This window comes from Macrobrachium rosenbergii, chromosome 17 (assembly GCF_040412425.1).
Source record: "Macrobrachium rosenbergii isolate ZJJX-2024 chromosome 17, ASM4041242v1, whole genome shotgun sequence".
Lineage (NCBI taxonomy): Eukaryota > Metazoa > Arthropoda > Malacostraca > Decapoda > Palaemonidae > Macrobrachium > Macrobrachium rosenbergii.
The window spans coordinates 18,315,579-18,337,745 of NC_089757.1; the positions used below are offsets into that span (position 1 = coordinate 18,315,579).

General features: G+C 35.9%; 1 protein-coding gene across 1 annotated transcript in view; it reads right to left on the minus strand.

The window, feature by feature from the left end:
• Positions 1-2,662: 2,662 nt before the first annotated feature.
• LOC136847566 (alpha-(1,3)-fucosyltransferase C-like) overlaps positions 2,663-22,167 on the minus strand; it is a 39,900-nt gene continuing 20,395 nt past the window's right edge. Inside the window, exons 2-6 of the mRNA XM_067119289.1 lie at positions 9,780-9,899; positions 8,491-8,706; positions 7,645-7,863; positions 4,471-4,652; positions 2,663-2,893 (exon numbers count right to left, since the gene is read on the minus strand). Coding sequence (XP_066975390.1) covers positions 2,700-2,893; positions 4,471-4,652; positions 7,645-7,863; positions 8,491-8,706; positions 9,780-9,899 — 931 coding nt within the window. The 3' untranslated portion in view covers positions 2,663-2,699. The remainder of the gene's footprint in view (positions 2,894-4,470; positions 4,653-7,644; positions 7,864-8,490; positions 8,707-9,779; positions 9,900-22,167) is intronic.

Consider the following 22,167-nt stretch of genomic DNA (forward strand, 5'->3'; position numbering starts at 1 on the left):
AGAGAGAACGCAGTTTGAGGACAGCAGGGAAAAGGTTATACCCAATCCAGAAAAACAACCTCTTCCCAAATGTTACCAAGAAAGGCCGCAGAATAAGGTCAACATGATCATGAAAAACATGAGTTATAAAGACAATAAGAAGGTTGCAACGATATTTTCTACTACAGGAAAATTACCTTTGCATAAACAGTGACTAGAAAAAAGCACGGTAGAAGGGAGGCAGAAACCTATAAATCCAGACGTTTGCTTCAGGAAAAGCATTTATACTTATTCTGTACTTCTCAATCTTAACTCAGAATTTTTTCCATGAAAATGCCTTTTTTCACCTGGTAGTGGTGATAGAGTAGCAACCACTGTACCAACATAAATAATGTACTGTTAATAAGCCGCTTACACAAAGAAATGAATCTGACACCGGTAAGACTACTGCGCAAATCTAGATTCAACTGTTATAGAATGAACATGGCTGTTGTCTAGGTCTTCTCTGGGAGATAACCAGTGAGGGGTTGGACCACTTGTGGAAAATGTCATATTTTCCAAGTATAGGCGGTTCCCAAAACTTATTGTTTTCACTGCCGATATATTGCAGTAAAGTTCCACCACATTTGCTTTTACATACAAATACTATACCATACACTTTTGACTTCTGGATAATGAACTCCTTTAATTCTAAACCTTCTTTAAGTCTATATAAACCACATTCTAAATCTTCCTCGCCTGCCTATTTTGTGACTTCTGCACATTCTAACCAATTATCGTGGCCACTCGGGCTTCATAGCCTAATCACTTCTAAACATTATGAGTCGCATTTTAACCCATAAATTTCTTATCCTTTCAGTCCTTATTACTTTCTTAAAAATTAAATAAAAAATAGAAACTGTAGAGGTAAACAATTTGTGACTATATATATAAAAATGGATGTATGTATGCATGTGTGTGTGTGTATGTTCCAGAATAACTCTGAAACACACTGAGCAATTTGAACAAAACTTGATATATATATGACTTACTATCTCGAATCAAAAAGGATACTGTAGGGGTAAGATATCACTTGCACAAAAGGGCCCCAAATGGGGTGGGGTTGGGTAGGGCTCCCCTGAAACGGGGCTGGTTCTGCCCACAGACTTAGTAACTAAATAAACTCTGCGAATGTATCATACCTCATTTCGGTACACACGTGACTTACTATCTGGAAAAGAATACTGTGGGGGCAGGTAAGACATAACTGGCACCAAAGGGGGTGGGGTGGGAAGGAGGTGACAGGTAAAAATCACCGAAAACGACAGATACTAGTGTCTACTCCACAGTTTTCAAGGTTGCTGAGATGAACAGTGACACACCCGATGCCCTTTAAGTCCAAGTTCAGCCCCGATAGGAAGATGGGGTGAGAAGGGGCGGGAAGGGGGTGACATGTAAAAATAACCAAAAAAGACAGATATTAGTGTCTAATCCATAGTTTTCGAGGTCACTGAGATGAATAGTGATACTCCCAATGCCCTTTAACTCGAAGTTCAGCACCAATAAGAAGTGGGGTTGAGAAGGGGTGGGAAGGGAATGACATGTAAAAATAACTGAAAATGACAGATAATAGAGTCTAATCCATAGTTTTCAAGGTCGATGAGATGAATAGTGACACTCTCGATGCCCTTTAAGTCCAAGTTCAGCCCTGATAGGAATGTGGGGTGAGAAGGGGTGAAATATAAAATGTCAAAAATGGTGGGCAATGTAAATGAATCAACTATCTTAACAGGAAAGGGAGAGAAAGTGAGAAAGAGAGTACAGTAGAGGGGTGTTGAGAGAGAGAGAGAGAGAGAGAGAGAGAGAGAGAGAGAGAGAGAGAGAGAGAGAGAGAGAGAGTTTATCAGCTGTCCTTCAGAGTTTTCCCAGGCAGGGCTGGGTTGGTCAGATAGTATGTGGAATAACAATGGTAATAAATGTAATATTATTAAAGCACCGAAGAAGAAAAGATGTATCAAAAGTCGTTTGAGAGGTTTAGTTATAAAGAAAGAGAATAAAACACAATAGGCTTTTGGGAAGGATACATCATTTGTTAATATTGGATGGAGTGAGAAAACACCAAGTAATTGTGGAATATTTGTGCTTGATGAACTAGATGAGGTGTGGGATACGAAGCGCTCAATATCTAGGGATGATTGATTGAATTATGGTTACTAAAATTGACGTCACAACATCTAGGTTATTGTCACCGTAATGACATCAAATAGGAAACTAAATGAAAAATAGTTTAAAAACAGTTTTATTTGACATATATCTAAATATATAGGTATATATATATATATATATATATATATATATATATATATATATATATATATATATATATATATATATATATGTATATATATATATAAATGTAAATAAATATATATATAAAGATATATATATATATATATATATATATATATATATATATATATATATATATATATATATTTATATACATACATGTCTGTAAATACATATATACTGTACAGCACTGTACATACAAACACACATACTGCATATGCACATGATCTCAATTTTTTGGGAGGCCTGACTCCTTAACAACGATACATAACTGTTGTATATTACAATCCTCTCCTAGAATCTTAGCAATGGTCTCAAGAGAGGAACCTGTCTTAGATCCCCAAGACTGGCGTTGGGTGAGAGGTGGAGGGTCCGGTTGAATTATCATCCCTTCATGTACCAGTGACTATTCCACTCAACCTACGAGCGGTATTTTCTAAACTAAGAACAAAATTCTCAACACAGTACCTGCCATATGCTACAGGGTCTTCCTGCAGGTCTAATAACAACTTGGCCAAGTCCTTCGGGTGATAATGGCGAGCGTTGATGTAAGACCCAGGAACCATGACACTCTCATATCCGTTTCCTGAAATTGCTAATGCTATGACACTGTTTTGGTAAGCATATGCAACATTTAGTGTATTCCAATGAATAATGGTAAATATATTAAAAAATTGGTCATATTCATGAAAAATATATACTTAAAAGCAACTGAAAACGTTTTCTACCACAGGTTCTCTGAATGAAAGTTTAAAAATACTGGCTGTGAACACTGAAACCTTTCACATTATGAACTTACTCTGTTTATTTTTTTAACATATTTTTACTTATTATGAGCTTCTTATTTATCTAGAAAAACAGAACAATCCATCACATCAAATTATTTCAGATTTTACTACCTTAGATGTATTCTAAACTTGATTAAATTCCTTTCCATACACGGTCATTCTAGAGCTAAATCTACCGATGAATCTTTCCCATCTTACTGGTACCAGACTACCCGCTATCCAGGCACTGAATAAAGCAAGTGACTTCGCTTTTGATATCCCAAAAGACTCAGGAGTCTTTGTAGAAGGCTTATGCTTATTTTCCTGATTATATCTTTCCTCTCTCCTCTATGAACTCTCTCCTAGCTTTTCTCCTGACAGTTTATATCCACTTTTGATGATCATGTGATTTTGAAGTGCTCATTGCGTGTGTATTTCTGTGAATATTTCAGCCTTATTTTGGCTTCCAGCCCTTCTCTGTAGTTCTTGCGCTTTCTTGAATAACTCTTTCTTCGTTCACTACTCCTGATAATGCAAACTTTTCTGAATGGGATTTTGCAATAATTCTCCCCTCCCCCCAAAATCACTTATTTTCAGGTGCTGTCTCAAAGCTTTGCTGCTTCAAAATTATCGATCTTCTATAATTATCCGGTTCTAGCAGGAGAGATGATTTCTCTTTCGTCTCCATTCCCGAAAGGATTTAAATCAAGACATTCCATGGAATCTTCGACCCAGACTTCATTTCCACCACCTACCATGAGTAACGGTTTAATATGACCTTCAATAAGTTGTGTTCAATTCCTCTAACCCGGCGTTACTGCAAAAGCAAAGTGACCTTATCCCCACTTTAACGATAATATGAATATAGTACTTAATACTCGGACTTCTTTTAAATGACAGTGGATTCCGTTCATCCTCCAATTTCAGGAATCGTCTCCTTACCTCAGGTTTTGCCGTACTTGTAAAACTGACAACTCTTTCAAGATGTCAAGTCATTTGCACCCCCATATATATATATATATATATATATATATATATATATATATATATATATATATATATATATATATATATATATATATATATATAATAAAGATTGAGTAAAAGGAACAGAATTCTTTCACCTTTTAAATCTCCTAACCATTCGGAGTCTATATTGGCAATGGCTGCAAATATTTATAAAACAAGCGTTAGCTCACGTACTCAATCGTGATTTTTCGGAAAATTTGTCAGAAAAGCATGAAAAATGCCCCCACCTAAATTTTAAAATGCTAGCTCACGAGAAAGGAAACGCCGACTAAGTTGCATCTGATATTGGTGTTTATCTCAGCGGCCACTCATTCAAAGTAACAGTATAGAGAGAGAGAGAGAGAGAGAGAGAGAGAGAGATACTTACCTCCCCACACTACCGGTACTAGTTTATAATATAATGCCCTGTACAATTTCTCCGATATATAGTCATCGCATAGATCATTTTCGAAGGCAAGATAGAAGAGATACAGGCGCCCCATTGTATGATTCCAGCATTCGTGGAAAGGATTCTTAGGGAGACAGACCAAATTTCCACAACGCCCATATCTGGAATAAAGAAAAAATTGGCTTTCTAGACTCGTTACCAATCCATGCCACCCTGCACCTAACTCTTAAGATTCAATGCAAGTTCCGGTAAAATTACTGAGTTGGCATTTTGATTAAAATTTATCTTTTTAGTCCAGCTTGGATCAGAATGTGTGTATATACATACTCATATATACTCAAATAGGACTTACCCACGTAGACTCGTATAAGACACACTATACTTTAGCCACAGATCACAAAACTCTCTTTGCAATGTTAAGGTCCTAAATCGGTTTACTAACATAAGTACCCGCCTGACTTCAAAGATGGGTACTTACCAGCATATAATAAAATATGTGATAACAGGCCCACATCCGAAATAAGTAATCAGATCCATTATTTCGGTTACCTGTCAACAAAGTACTTGGTGATCATATGAATAGCATTCTTTTGAGGCTCTCCAATCACTAATCGCAGCCAAAGATATAGCACAACATACTGAAGGGGATCTCTTTCTTTCAAAGTACTTCAGGTTTTGGTCAATAGCAGGAATTTATTCAATAAGGACGAAGACTGCAACCCATAGAGAACAATTTAGTAAGAACTCAGTTAAGAACAAAAATGTATCAAGGGAGTGTCTGAGTTAATATACCAACAACCTTTAGGAAATAAGTTTTTAACGAAATATGTTCTGCTCTAAGGAAATTGCTGGAACATTAATCTGGTGGCCAGGAACATCCTGTGTCAGCGAATCATTTGTCGGTGAGTAAGGACCATTTGCAAACAACAAAAGCAACGCAAAGCCCTCAAGAATGCTTCCTTGAGGATGTTTGCGATGTGCTTGGCAAAATCTTGATTTGCAATTCCATTTTTAACTTATTCTTCTTTGATAGTCACAGACTTTTACATTAGGTGGCAAGGAGTAGTTCATATGCCCATAGTTAGTCCTTATTGTCTCTGTTAGCCACTCACTGTCTTCCTAAAATTATCTTTTCAGATAAGCCATAGAGTTTCTGCAACATACCACGGAGAAGCAAAATGATTTGCGCAAATTTTCAAATAATACGAAATGTAGGGACAGAAACTCCACAAGTATTTCGTTAAACATTTGTAAATTCCTTTTAGCTTATAGACCAACTCATTCCCCTACAGGTTTGTCACCTTCATTTCCACTTACAAATTGGAGACTAAGAGACTAAGAAACTAAATAGACATGTTACCTGGTATCCATATTTACTAAGAAGGTAAATGGTGGAAATAAGTGAAATAAAAAGGCACAGTAAGGCACTTGCTACTAGAATTATCGCTGCTTGTGCGTTCATACAATAAAAATAAGGAATTGCATTTGGCAGGGGTGCGTATAGGTTAGGGACTTTAAACTATCAAACTGACGTTAAAGGTACTGCTGCAAACCGTCCCATAGGTAGGTTATAAAACTAACGGTCAAATGAGAGTTCATAATCCAGAGGTTGATATGAGAGTTCTGTGAATGTTCTGCAATGTAACAGAGTTACTGCAAACCTTCCAAGTAGGTTCACAAGATGCAAGCCCGCTTAGGTTGCATTTATAATTTGGTAGCGCGAGCCTCATGTATTTAAATCTCTAACAGCTTGGCATTACGTTTTTATATACGTTTTATTTCATTCTATCAGGTTTTCCATGATGTTGCTTTGGTATGTATCGTAGTATAATTAAAATATAAGAAAATCTGAGATGTAAACATGAATATGGGAGATGTTCCCATAAAAACATGTGAAAGAGAACAAAACTTCTCCCATTTGCCATAATGGTTACTTTAGCCTGCTGCGTTGATGCTTTTTAAAATTAAACTATATTCATTACCCATAAATTTTTCTGGGATCTTTATTCTCACTGTGACTTTAGCATAGATGCCCCACCAACAATGGCGTTGATATTAGCTCACTAATCCCCATTCCTATTGGGCAAAGGGCGACAAGAATATGATTATGATAAACGTAAATGTCAACAACGAAGACAGCTACTATATATCTTTATAGGTAAGGTGTTGATTTTATGCAAGCCAAAGACAAAACAAATTACCAAAGTTTCCCAAGATTATGTATTGAAGTGTATTATTCTACAGCCACATTGCTGCATTACTTTCAGATTGTTATAAATGATTTGTTAATCTAAATGTGGTGTTTTCATATATAATAGGTTTTATTGGGTTGCGTTAACAAGCAGCGATATAGTCTGAAGTTCCCACCAATAACAATAATATGAGAATTTTATTGGGTTGCGTTAACAAGCAGCGATATAGTCTGAAGTTCCCACCAATAACAATAATATGAGAAACTACTGGAAGAGAGCATGGATACTAATAGACACGGTTCAAATCTTCGTAATCGCTAAGAAGTTCCGTGGGCACAAGTAAAGCGATCTAAAGCTCATTCAAAAAATACTAGTTGTTTAAATTAATTATCCATTGCTGGTACCATGCATGTCCTAAAACGCAATTATATCATAGTCCATTAATTATAATATCGTTTACCGATAAACTTACGCTTTATATTCTTATACAGTTTCAGCGTTACGGTTACTGAACAAACACTCATATGTAAAATTGTCTGATTGAGAAACTATACGTCATAATAGTCAGCCATTAAAATCAGTTTTCTTTACGGGAAGCAAAACCATTTTCTATTACTTTGTAAGACCAACCATATTAGAATTACAGGTGGTCTCGCGAGCGCATGGTAATTTACATCTTCCTCCTAATTTTACCAAAATATCAATAAAAATAGGCCTTAGTATTTAAATAGCGTTTTAAACAACGATATGATCCTTCCAGCAGTAATCAGTGCCCGGGACCGAGGGAGAAAATAAATATGCAGATTTTGATTTGAAGTGGTTATAACCAAATCCTTCTTTTATTATGAATTTCAATCCCTAACTTCCTCTCCCCTTGTTTCCTTCTCATCCGAAATGTTTTAAATCTTGTTCCCTAGGTACGCAACTACAATTAATAAATTCGCCATTAGTCAAAACTTACATGTCTACGGGAGCGTATTTGACCAGTTCGTCGACATACTGTTCCCTTTTCGATATCGTAGGACAATGGCTCGCCACCCAAGACACCAGCCTCGGGCGATTGACGAATTCTCTCCAAGCACGACCCATGACATCAGCTAAAGTGATGTTTTTCTCTAGAGCATCAAGGTATTTCCTTATCACGCCAGGATAGGATGACGAAAGGTTTGGACGAGGTGGCCTGTGAAATGTAACTAAGTTTATTTTCAGTTTTTTGCTCAAGGCAGGACAAATTTGGTCATAGATATTAAGCAATCTGAAAAACTTGGGAGAAAGAAATCGAAAAAGATGAAAATCACATGTTCACACAACTAACAACGTAAAACTTATAAAATTAATTTTCCTCTGGAAAATCAGTAGGCTACCCAAATAAAATACTTTAACCCCATAAAACAGCGGTGGACGGGAAACACATATGACAAATATATATTCTGTACTGAGAGATATAAAATAATCAAGCATCTACAAAAATATAATGGCTTGCAGAGATGGTAAACTATGCCACAACAAAAGTATGTCTGTGTTTTCACAAACTATCTCGAGAACGCGTCCAAAATTTGGTGAAATTTGGTGGAAACTTTATATGGGGTATCTCGTTCAAATGTTACATTGCAAAAGAATATAAATGGTCAAATCCACATCGACACCAATCAAACGGTTATCATTTGGATGTGGCCAGTGCGAATGTCTCCATCAAGTTTCAACAAAATACGGTGATCAGTTTTCACATAAATCGGCTAACAAACAAAGGCAACCAGATCGGGGCAAAAACATCCATCGCTCTGGCAGACGTAGTCAGTTTACTTACAGAGGCGTTTTGTCTTTAGACCTGAAGTGCCCATAGGATCCGATCACGTCTGCGTACCGGTTATAAGTCATTGTCCAGTTTATCAGGTGATGCAGGTTCTCTCTCCTAATAACATCCAAATCATGCACACCAGTTACACCTCTTGGAGCCTCTAGGGTTACCCATACCCACCTCTGAGAAGGAGTACGGTAATGTGGAGCATCTTTGAGCGTCATCCTATTTGGCGAAAGGAAAGTTCATATTACAGCGATGCTTCAGGTAAACATAAAACTTGTTGGTTATTTATACTTATTAACAATTTAAAAAAAAGAGTGGGGCATTCACATGTGAATAAAAATATGACGAACATGAGATGGATATAATGCAGGAATGATCTCTTACCCCTCGCCGGACTTTTCCTTCATTGAATTTTCGTAAAGAATTTAAACATGTTTTTAGTCAAATATCTTCTTGGTATGGCGACCACATTATTGTCAATACTGAAAATATATCTATTGCTGAGGCAACGGTAAGAAACAAGGCTTAAATATCAATAAGGCAATAATTTAGGTTTTGCTTTTAAAATTTGCGTTTGTGCTTTCTGCTGAAAGAGCATTGAATTGGCCCATGTGTTAGGTACTCGTATTGTGCATCAGGCAACTTTTAGCTGTCTTACGATCATTCACTTGAAGTACTGCATTCCCTCATGTCAATTTATGCCATTTTTACATGATCTATTATGTAATTCTTTTTTTGTTGCTGACGGAAAATTGCATCGATGTTTCACATTTTCTCTATTCTTTTTTATATAAACTATGACGATAAATGAAACTCTCAGCCTAATTACCAAGCCAAGGTCAGGAAAACAATAATATATATTATGATAGAAGGAAAAAGAGTGGGGTTTAAGACCAAAGGGAGCAACTGACCTGCCTCACTGATTAACTTATACAAACTGGCAACCAGCAGCTTTAGGAGCTGTTGAGCGGTGCAATGCAATGTGGATAATTTGGTGTATGTACTGCTGGATCTTAAATATGAAAATTAGTGTGAATGAATCTGCATTGCATATTTAAAAAACAGCGCAGAAAAGGATACGTTTTTATTTTGGCATGATAATGCCAGACCCCAAACTAACTATGATCAAGGCTACATTTTCCGAAATCATATTTTAATATTTTCAAATACACCTACAATTCGCCAAGTATTCCTTTCATGCATTTGACTTCATCAACAATAAGAATCTGCTATATTATATATTCTCTGGAGCTTTTTTTCATTCTTCCGCAGATGTAATGCAAGTTACTTACTCAACGCTAGAAAAGACAACGGCGTCTGCTGTTTCGATATCTGTCCTATTATGTGTGAATGTGCAACGCCAAGATGGACATCCAGCTGCTTTTAATTCTTCAGATAAGGTATAGTGGAACCTGAAACGAACAAATAAGATTCTAAGTAATATTTTTTCATGTTCTTTGTCGCTACACAATGAGGAGGAAGACGGATGATAATTTTGTAAATAGCTAAACACACTGCAGAGTCAGTATAATAGCACAAAACAGTTATAATAGGTATAAATTAATGAACTATTCCTTGCATCTGGAAACCAAAATGTAAACGACTGTCGAACAGAATTTTGATTAGTTGCTTCACTTAGCTATCGTTCAGAGAGTCTTCGGTTTTATTACTTATTGGTTAATAGTTGGCATAGAGGTTTAAATGATAGCTTTATAGTAAGCCATATTAATTGTGCATTCTGCGACGTTAGTTATTTTACTCTATACCAGTGATATGGATGGTGGCATTAAAAATATAAAAGGCAGTATGTACATGAAACAACTCCTGTTGTAAAATGAAGTAGATACCATCTTTAACAAAGATCTGTAGCGGATCGGTGTATTAGAAATAATTCCAACAAAAAATAGCACCATACGGATATGCTTTTTTGAACTCTAAACATAGTGGCTAAGAGGGTAACAGATCTCGTATTTATTTATCACGAACTACGCAAAAAGCTCGTCAGTGAAGGTAAAGATTTAAACATAACTCTCAAATGATAGCTAAAAAATTCAAATAACTCAATATTATCAATAATCATGTAACGTATACAATGCTAATTAATCACATCAGAGCTGTATTTGCTATAGATGCCAGATAAACATTTTATTTTACTACATCAGCAATGTATGATCTGGATTTCGGGGCGAGGGAATGAGCAAGAACACTCGTACAAGCTTATAAAAGCTTTAGCACACGCACACATATCTACATATATGTCTGAAAGTCGTCTTATTCAGCGCATGTCGTGGCTAAGTTTAAAGGCCTTAAATGGGATGGTGTTAAAGATACATGCATACATACACACACATATATATGTACATAAATATATGCATATATAAATATATATATATATATATATATATATATATATATATATATATATGTATATATATATGAATGCACACACACATATACAGTATATATACATATATATTTCCACAATGGTCCCGTGATTAATAATATGTAAGAGATCCTCACAAAAATAAAATGGGGTACCAAGACTTTCAACTTTTATTCTAAAGCCATCTTCGTATTACCCTGAAGATGACTTCAGAATAAAGTTCGAAAGTCTTGGTATATATATATATATATATATATATATATATATATATATATATATATAATATCTGTACATATTATATATATATATATATATATATATATATATATATATATATATATATATATATATATATATATATATATATATATATAATATCTGTATATGCCATATAAATACACTTTTCACTTACCAAGTGTCCATATTTACCAACGATCAGGATCACAAGTTTGTTAACCGAAATATATTCATTTGTCATGTATATAGTAGTGTTTTTATGGGCCTATTAATATATATACATTATATATATATATATATATATATATATATATATATATATATATATATATATATATATATATATATATGAGTGTCTTTTATTGTAATACCACAGTCTAACATGAAGATAAAAGGCCCATAAAACACTATTCGAGTTGTTACAACCACATATTTCGAGCACTTCCTTCTGGGGCACAGAAGGAGGTGCTCGAAATATACGGTTGTGACGCTCAAATAGCGTTTTTTTTTTTGGGGGGGAGGCTTTTTATTTATTTATATATCCATCTATCTATGTATAGATATATATGGATATATATAGATATCTATCTATATATACAGATAGATAGATAGATATGTATACACACACTCACTCACATATATATGCGTTAAATAAAAGTGCAAAGTTGGGGAATAGAAAAAATGAGGATAAATGAAGTTGGAATGGCTGATTTTTGCAGATGATACAGTATCGATAGTGAAGAGAAACCGAAGAAGCTTTTGAAAGTGCTTGCAAATGTGAGCTAAAATAGGACTATGGTGGTAATTGGAAACCATGAAAACAGAGCAATAAAATGTTGATACAGAGGGGAAAGAATGAAAGTGGTTGATCCATAAACGTATCTGGGAGCAAATATATTGGATAAAGAGATGGGAGGAGAGGGTTCATGGAATACGGAAGGTAGCAAGGTGTGCTAGAGACTGTAAAGTTTGCACATGACTAGTAAAACCATGGTTGAAATTGTTACGTCTGTACAAATACGTACACACACAAACAGTTCGAATATACAAGGGATATCTTTAAAGTTCCAGCTATGACTGTCACATACTATATACAGTATACAAACGAGCATGCTTACGTAAAACCACCTTCCACAGTCATGTAAAACAATGAATATCATGTAGGTATGTATATATATGTATGTATGTATGTATATATATATATATATATATATATATATATATATATATATATATATATATACACCTACACAAAAATACTGTATTACTTGAACACAGTCAGTCAACAAAGGATGATATACTACAAAAACCAACAATTCCTATTGAAAGTAACAGTAACATTCACTTGTCCTACAGTTCACGTAATTATCGAAATTCTACCAAACAATAGACCCCTCAATAAATGCCATACAGCCATCCTTGGCGTTTTAATTATCTACAAAAGAAGACCATGAAAAGGCAATAATCTATTGCCAATTGTTATAAAGGAAGATAATTTTCTTTTGTTATTACAGAAAGAACGGTAATGAAGCTTTTTTTCCGAACATCTGTGCTTACTTCCAGCTTAGCTATGTATTTTTGAGTTCGATATCTACTTTTTATTTGAACAGATGTGGCTACTGCCCGACGCCGCATGAAAGCAGTGAGGTTGCTGGCTTTTTTTTTTTATTTTAATTCTTCGACCACGCTGAACTGCTTTATTGACAAGTCATAATTTAATTTCCAGTATGAAAACGCCACATCTCGGTTGACTCAGCCGAGGTCACAGTTCCACTCCTGGCTTCTTGTTTCCTTTTAATACACTACAACGCTTACCGGCTACCTTTAGGCAAGGTCTCGTGATGGCATAAAGCCGGCTTAATCAAAATCAACCAATCGCAGCATTCAATTCTGTAGTTATGTTGTTCTGGATTTAATTGCCTTATGCCAGCACAATCCTCGCAGTATATGGGCAAAAGCTGCACAAAGAAACTAAGCTACCCGTTCCACTGTCTTTCCACTTAAGATAAAAGCAGATTAGTAACTAAATTACAATTACCTCTGTCTCTGTATAGACGACATTTGGGCTCCTCGCGTAAGATACAAAATTGGATCTTCCGGTAAAGTAACAGTATGTATACGCATTTATTGCTGTTGAATACTTATGATAAAACATAATAGTTTTATGTAATTGTTAGATTCTTGGATGAGGCTCGGCGCGCAATCTCTGTTCCTTACAACAGTAATAGTGTGAGGGCACCGCCTGTGACATTTCTAATTATTTGGTAATGACCTGTATTCTCTAGGAGAAAGAATGAGGGAGATTTATTAACCTCTTGATTCAGAAGCATAGCCACATGCGGGAAGTTCAGTATAATCTATGATTATGAAGCAAATCAACAACGACGGAAACATTTCTGAATTTTTTAGCAACGTAAGAATGAGGGAACCAACCACGTTCTGAATGTCGGCAAAGCAACAGAGGGAAACCTGACACATGATTCTGTGGCAGTGAAGCAAAGTGGGAATTTGCCGTCTGATTCTGAAGGAAAACAATAATAACGGAAGCCTAGTTTTTAATTCTATACCACAGCATCACTTGAAAATACATGACCCCTAGTTTTTTTTTAAGATAGCAATGAGAAAAACTTAACTTCTGAAAGGTAGCCAATTTTAAAGCAGAGAAACAATAACGGACAATGGTTTTTTCTGTCCCTACAAAAGATGAACACAGCCTTCATTTTTTTTACAAAATGCTATCAAAACAAAACTTTACTGACAAAACAGGAGAAGAAAGGCTTTTATCTACGGCTGAAATTTACCTAAGTTACAAATAAAGAACACAGAGCTTAGAAATTAATTCTTGTATGGCGGGATCTACTTACGAAACTCCCCACTCAGAGCCGAAGAAATTAGTCCAGAACAAAATGGTCTTCCATTCTTCCTCGTCATTTTCGTAACTGTCTTCATAGACTGAGATATTTACCCTCACTCTCCGAGTGCCATATACATGGTCTCGAGAGATCAGGAAGAGACCGGCCAAAGAAATAAATATAAGAAAAAGAAGTCTCAATAATGCCTTTTTCAAGTTGACCATTGCATTAACAAGTTTAAAAAACGATTAGGTAAGTCTGAAATTTATGTTGGATTTATAAGCGTTGACTACATAAAACAGAAATCAAAATAAGATAAAAATAATGAGCAAGTAAATATTCCGGCTGAGTTTACAAGTCAGCGAACGAATGAACGCGATGCTCGTGATTAGCAAATAACAACGACTATCCCGATCCGAAACTTGACACCACGAAAGCTGTATGCGAAGCTGTTTGTTTAAAATAGAATAAAGAAGCAATCTTAAAGGTGATTAAACAAGTGAGCAATACGACTGCTACTGTTAACGGCTGAGCACTGAAATCCCGACCGAACGGAACCGGCGGCTGTGGTAAACTCGCAGACTAAAACGTTGTAGATAGCCTGGTGGTGTGTTGGTGAAGCAGTGTCCGTCAGAAATGGCCAGATTATTTATGTCAGGTTCCTGCTTGATCTTGCGGGAACCAGATATAAATATTCAGTCCATGTAGAAATTTCGTAGTGCTTTAGGATTTCAGTGTATCTTTATGGATATATCAAGAATTACACTAAAAAGAGAGGGTCTTATTTTGTCCTCGCACACATAAAGCGTACACCAGATCGTGGAAAAAGGTTAACACTGATACAGTTTTTCTTTAAAGACAATTCAGCATGCTACCTCAGTGATAACTTCATTTGTATTTTTCAATGCTCTTTGACACAACATTAGAAATGGCTCAGTACCATTTGTTATGTCTGCTATAAAAGTGGAAATTGAAAGAATAAAAATTAGTTCAACCCAGCCTCTCACTTTCTGAATGACAGTTTAGTGGATCAAATTACAAGGTTCGATTTTCTTCTGGCCATAGAAAATCACCATAAAAACACGTAAATTTAATGGCTAAGGAAAATCCTACCTCACATACTCATTTGCATTTGTTTATCGTATTGATATATTTATGATTGAAGAAGGAAGGAGAAGAGGAAAATCACCACTTTATGAGACACTTCCTTACAGTCCTCTACAACAAAGATATTACTTTTCCATGTAATGCAGTTTTGCCTGCAAGACATAGAAAAAGGGTACGGCATTATTTAGGAAAACGTTCCTCTAGAGAAAGGTAGCTCGCACACCGGTCGTGCGCAACTGGTTTCATTCAGTTGGTTGCCTGAAGCTTCTCACACCGGAGCGACTTTATCTTTTTTTTTATTTTTTTTATTTTTAGTTTCAACAACTCATCAACGCCGTCGGATGAAGACGGCGTAGTTTTTCTTTGGTGCATGAGCTGAAACAAAAAGAAAAGATCATGGCGTCACCTTTATTACATCCATAATACTCAGCGAGGGTTATTGCTGCTCAGGAGTTGGATGTAGATCCGGAAAATTTCAGGAATTTTAAAGAATGTCTACAGAAACCTTATTTAACTAGTTCGTTAGGTGGACCCCAAAACTTTCAAGGACACAAATTACAGAAAAGCCATCAACGTTCAAGACTGACTTTCGATAACATTCGGGTAAATACAACAGTTTATTAACTCATCACACGTAATACAAGTTAAATGCTTGCCACAACATATTCATTCTTTCTATTAAATGAGAACTGTTTTTAAAGGGGAATAAAATGGACTACGTTTACAAAAATAAAAGAGATCCTTACAAGAAGTTTGTTAATATTCAAAATTACGTGAACGTAATGCAACCAACTGCAGCTCGACCAGAAACCTATGTCAGACGTTAAGCAACTAATTGCGGTTTCATGCTATTGGTTTCGTCTGTGTGCGAGCTGCCTACCGTAATAAATTCATTCTCCAGAATTTTTCACGACCTAGTTCTCTCTCTCTCTCTCTCTCTCTCTCTCTCTCTCTCTCTCTCTCTCTCTCTCTCTCTGTACTCTGAAAGAAACTTGTTTAAGAAATAGGAGACACTCGTTATTCACTGAGATAAATCATAATAAATGATATGTAACAGGCGTTGTTGTAGGCAAGCTTATAAAATTTTCACCATCATTATCAGCATCCCCAACAACATGTAACGCATAGGACTTCTGTGAAAGTCCGCCACTCATTTCTTGTTTGTACTCTCACTAACCCCAATTTCCTGTCCTCTCCATCATCGCCATCTCACTCTTCTCATCCAAGAAAGTATCGGTCTTCCAACTCTTCTGGTGCCTTCAGGAGCCCAGCCAGCACCATCATGGTTTATTATTCAATATCAGCACTCACAAGTCATTGCATATAGGAAGAAAACGTCAGTTTAATAATCAGTTTCAAACAGTCAAAAGGTGGTGAACCGTTTATAGGAATATCCACTGATTCTTTCCAGTCATAATAATTGTAACCAACAAAGTCATCATGGTTTGCACTTGCGGCACTCTTCCCTAGAAGTGTATTCTACATTACTACCCTTATTACCAAGTTTTAAACTAACGTAAATTATTCAAAAGAAAAGTAAAAAAGAAGTGTCATACATGGAAAATACAAGTAATTGACAGAACACATCAAGAATAATCATATGGTATCCTTCTCAAACTGAAATTCTGACAATCCTTTGATGCTGCAATAAATATATGATTAGAAAAATGCCCTCCAAATATTGAGGCACCTCACTCTGTTTTCATAACTTAGGTAGCTCTCTGTTCATATATTAACCTAGTAATTGTAAACATGTGTTTGGTACGTTAACAATACTAACAAAAGTGGAGAGATCTATAAAAAAAAAAAAGGTATGGAAAAAGTTATTCACAAACGCTGATAGTGAGTCTTAAGAAATCAAATCTTTGCGAACACATTTCCAATTACAATTAAAAACCACAGTACGTTCTGCATCAGTCAATTCTAGTTCATGTTCACCACAGGAAAACTATGAATGAATGGTATCCTCCAACATAACTGGTGTGCTCATTATTTCGTGGCCTCTGTAGGATCAAACGGTTGTTATTGTGCCTCTCCCAAAACAACACCATCACACTTGGAGCTTCGGCGCACTCTAAGGCAAGATCTGAGGAGACTGAGAGTTATCAACGTTTATCCAGTCACTCTTTTAGGTGGAATCATCTTTATCAGTCGCAAAATATATCAGAGCAGCTTGAAGAGTCGTTGGGATACTGTAGCTTCTGTCAAGACATACAGGGAGTTCCTTCTGCCAACCTAAGGCACCCAGAAGTTCGTTTTACCTTTCAAGGGATGTCCCTGTACATTTAATTAAGTAGTCTGCCACAAGACTACATCCTTGCAAGGCTTTTTATAGCTTGTACACCTTGTTGTTGGGAGACCTGGAGTTACATGCAACAGAAGGTAATCTCGTTCAGTCCTTTAGCCGAAGATCTGCAGCTACAAACAACCGTGTCTCTACATAAGAATGAAATAAACGTAACATTTTGATTTTAACATTTTGTCAGTCTTAAAAGTGTCCACGAAACATGATCCTTAAATAGACGGTTTGTACTGAAGAAATAAAAAAAATTCTCTTACGTGTACGAGCACTGCCTTTTAGAATCTTCCTTATTGTCACCATTTCTTCATCTAAGCCTGACTTTTTCAATTAAGAGTTGAGTGTAGTATTACCAATCATGCCTTCAGGAAAAACAAGTTCCTGAAGATAACTTAGCGGCGTGGTGTACGCTAAAACGGTTAATGATGTACAATTCATTAATCTTTTCTTTTTAGGTATGATCGTTATGGAAATATAGTTTATCTCTCAAAGAATCCTTTCCATAAATGAAGGATCGGGACAACAGGTCCCCAGTACCTCTTCTACCATGAATTCGAGAGTGATCTCTGCAATGATTATATAACAAAAACAATTTACTGCGAATTGTATTATAAACTGATAAATTAATCAGAGAAAAGTAGCGATAAACTTTTTACATGATTCTGCAATCCGTACGTGGAGATTAGAACACGATACGATTTTTGATGTTTTAACTTCCATATTCCTCTTAAAATAAATCTACTGGTCTGGTAAAAACGTACCTATGTTGAAAGATATATGTAAGTAGAATAAATTCTTATCCCCTATCGTAGAATGAGGTCCTAAGTGGTAACCTCACTTCTGCTAGCGTGCAAATCCCGCAAACGAAGGAGCTGCTAAATTTAATTTTCTATGTAATCCAGGCTGCCAGTGGTGAGCGTATCCAAAGTGTCAGTAGTCTGAGGAGTTATGACGTTGTTAACACAATATATATACATACATACATACACACACACACACACACACATATATATATATATATATACTGTATATATATATATATATATATATATATATATATATATATATATATATATATTATACATACGAATGACTCGGAAATAAAGTCGAAATCAGTCAGAACCTAAACCCAGTCTCTTATTTGTTCACCTCTGGCGTTGTGTGGTAAACGAATCACGTGTCCATGTGATCATAATCATAATATATATATATAAACATGATATATATAAAACGGTAAAATGTTAGGTGAAACTGAAAGGTGGAATCAGGTTGCTCTGAGAAGGTTTGATAATGTGCAACGCATGGAGGCCGATAGGTTGGTAAAATGAGTGTATAACTCGGAGTTCTGAATAAGCGGAGTAAAAAGCGTTATTGGATAGGAAAGGTCAATAACCTTAAGTTGAAAGATAGAAGGTGAATGGCGTATTTTGTGTGTGTGTGTGCGTATGTGTATGGAGATTCGATGCCTTATTGATGAGACATCTATGTTTGTTATTTATGGGCTAATGTTCCCGCGGTTTAGTTTGCTGGGGGGGGGGTCTCTTCAAGATTTACCACTTAAAAGTATAAATGTAGGAGTAGCCGCTGTGGTGAATTCCTGTGGAGATATCCCGAAGAGAATAAGGCAAAACAAAAGAAAATATTGCCATATATCTTGGTTTTCTTCAACATCTCACTGGCAGCAGTTTTCTTTCTTCGAAAAGAAAACATTTTTCATCGTTCAAATCTTATGGTTCATATTTTCCTTTTGGGAAAAGGCTTGGTCTCCTGACAATTCAGGGCCTGTTTGGACTTTTATCTACATACGTAAGTTACACATTTCAGGAACTCCTATTCTGGCTCGTCTTGAACAATTTTTCCTTATCTATAGTTGGAGAAATAGACAACAGTCAGCGTTTACTTACGACGTTTCGTGAACTGTCATCTGATTCCTAAAAGACCTGTCAGACTAAAATCTTATGGTTCAAGATGGAAATGGAGCGGATGATTTTATTTACTTCTCAGGCTCTCAACCGCGGAGTAAGGCAATCTTCTACGGAATCATTAATGCCACACTGATGTTACCCAACAATAGAGTCCCTCACACACTCATATAACACAAATGCATGCGTGTACACATACAATAAAGTAAAACTGGTTTCATTATTCCTTTGTTCCGTATACTGCAAAACTCAAGATTTATCCACCTTCATCTGTGTTTCCCGAATCACCCCTAGTACACAAGGGCCATTAGTACACAAGTTCCTGGAGTGACTGAGTTTACATAAGACACTTTGCTCCCATTGATAGAGCATGATAATTTAACAGCGTGGAAGTGAAAAAAAGCAAAGGAACCATCTGCTAAATATTCATTTAGCATTGTTGAATTTCTCTATGACTTCCTTCCAAATCTGTTATCTCCTCGTATAATAGTCACAGTGCAAGTAAACATAGTTAAGATTAATGACATGGCCTTACATTTAACCATGAACGTGAACTGCTTCCTGGGATCTACTATTCCATTGCCATAACAATGAAATTTAATGCCGATTGCCTCTAGTTATAACGGGTCTGTACTCATGAATAAATACTTACAACACGGTGTTGTGCTCAATCAAAATTAAATACAAATACTATTGTCTTCGCAATGTTTATCCTGGTACAACGCCGGTTTCTCTTGACCATTACTAAATTATTCCATAAGAACAAATAAATCTTGAGAAGGAACATCCTTTTTCATCACAGCCGATTCAAAAAAAGTAAATAAAGACATTCTATATTACTTAATGAAAGTAGCTGCAATGGTTATTATCTCAAGAGAGCAAATAACAGTGGTTAATTCTGGTTTGGGGAAGAGGTAATAACTAGGATAGAAAAAAGAACTGCGTGAATCACTATATCTGTTACGATTTATAAGTCAGAATAACAGGGTAAACTTTTTCGAAAAAACTAAGGTTGCTGTTAGGTTAATTTTACATTATAACAAGATGGTAAAATAAAGTTCAGCTATAGTCTACCATCATTTGCCAGGTATTATTATTATTATTATTATTATTATTATTATTATTCCTAGACTCTTGTGGAACTGCCCGAGTAACTTAGTCTCGCATAAAAGTGATAAATGGAGAGAGATCAATTGAAAGAAGTTGAACTGCCAAGTAAAAAGGGGTGAAATTCGGTAGACTAAAAAGACTAAAATAGAGAAAGCCACTAAATTTGTGGCCCTAAGAACGTTGCAAGGAACATTCCAATGTATGCCACATAATTCTCACTGTAAGTGATATTACCCATACGAAGTTTATTGTCTGACAAAACGATGCAATTTGGGAAAAGTAGCGGGAAATTAAACTATTTGAGAGCCCTGGATTTTCTTTGTGCTTCGTGTTCCCAGATTCTACTAGATCAGAATAACAAAGAAATCTTATTCACAAATCCTTCTACTTTGCCCCACCCCAATGTCTGAGAGTAGCGGAGGAAGGGAACAACTGGGGTAGTGTTTAGAAGTGCCAAGAATAGATACTATCTTCTCACAGATGGAGAAACTCTTGAAATGATTCGTAGATGTTTACTTCAGTGATGGATCATTAATGCCACAAAACATCGGAATCAGAAAAACCTGGGGGTGGTATGAAACATTGAAGTATACCGGATTCACCCAAACAAAGATCTGGGCACGTGGGTAGGAAAGTATCAAGGACTCGCGGTAGGAAGCATATTAATCAGCGGACAAAATAAAGTAAGGAGATAAAGAGGAGATAAAACTGGCATAGAGCTAAAGAATAATGGAACCTTATACAGAAATGTCGATCACTTTCTATCTGCCCACAGACATCAAGTATCAAATGCTCTCTCCTTAAATCTTCTACTCACACCTTCCTCGTAAATGTTGTACAGCTAAGGTATCTAAGACTACTTTTAAAAAAAAAATAAATAAATAAAGTCATTACTGCCTTTCTACTTCCCATCAGGACCTCAGATTCATCAACTATCCCTACACCTATGTAATTCTGAAATTTCTCACACTCTCCTTGGATTTCTACATTGTACATTTATATATAGATTTTTGCCTCCTCGAGTTGTTTGCACACAAACACAAAGATTCATGTCACATACTTTAAACGTGATTATAGTAATTAAATAATTAGAATTCGGAAAAAGCATCCAATGAAAAATAATATAATAAAAAATACAAATGGGAAAATGTATTTCAACTCGTGGGAAACAGGGGGAAATGAGCACACAGGTACAATGTCATAATATTAAATCAGGATAGTAACACACAAGGCTGGAAATGAAGTCACAAAAGCATCGTTTTTCCAGTGGAATGAGGAGAGCATTTGCGTCTCCTTGTTACAGAATGACAGGGAACTCCCACACACTCCATAATGCGCCCCAAGAAAGTCTATTTTAAACTAAATTTTTTTCCGGGGAGGGGGGGGGCCGCTGATGAAGGGGGAGGGTTCAAAACTAGATATACGTCCACATATACACAATGGTGGTTCAAGCTTAAGGGAGGCTGTGGTACTAGTTCAAAGAGCCATGCAATACTGCCATAGTTTTTCTTACTTATTTCTGTTTATGCATGTCTATTTTCATGCTTTTTAGCGGTTCATTTATTTTTTCTCATTAGTTATGCGTATGTACATCCTTTCGTGTGGAAATTTACTCTAAATGGAAATTAACGGGTTTTTTTTAGGCTTCCTACATCAATATTTGCACACTTTAATATTAATACTATCTAGGGTAACTCGTACAAAGGCATGAGCAATACCCATAGCTCACTAAGCAAAAAGTAAGCGAAGACTCCTAAATTTCCTCAGCCC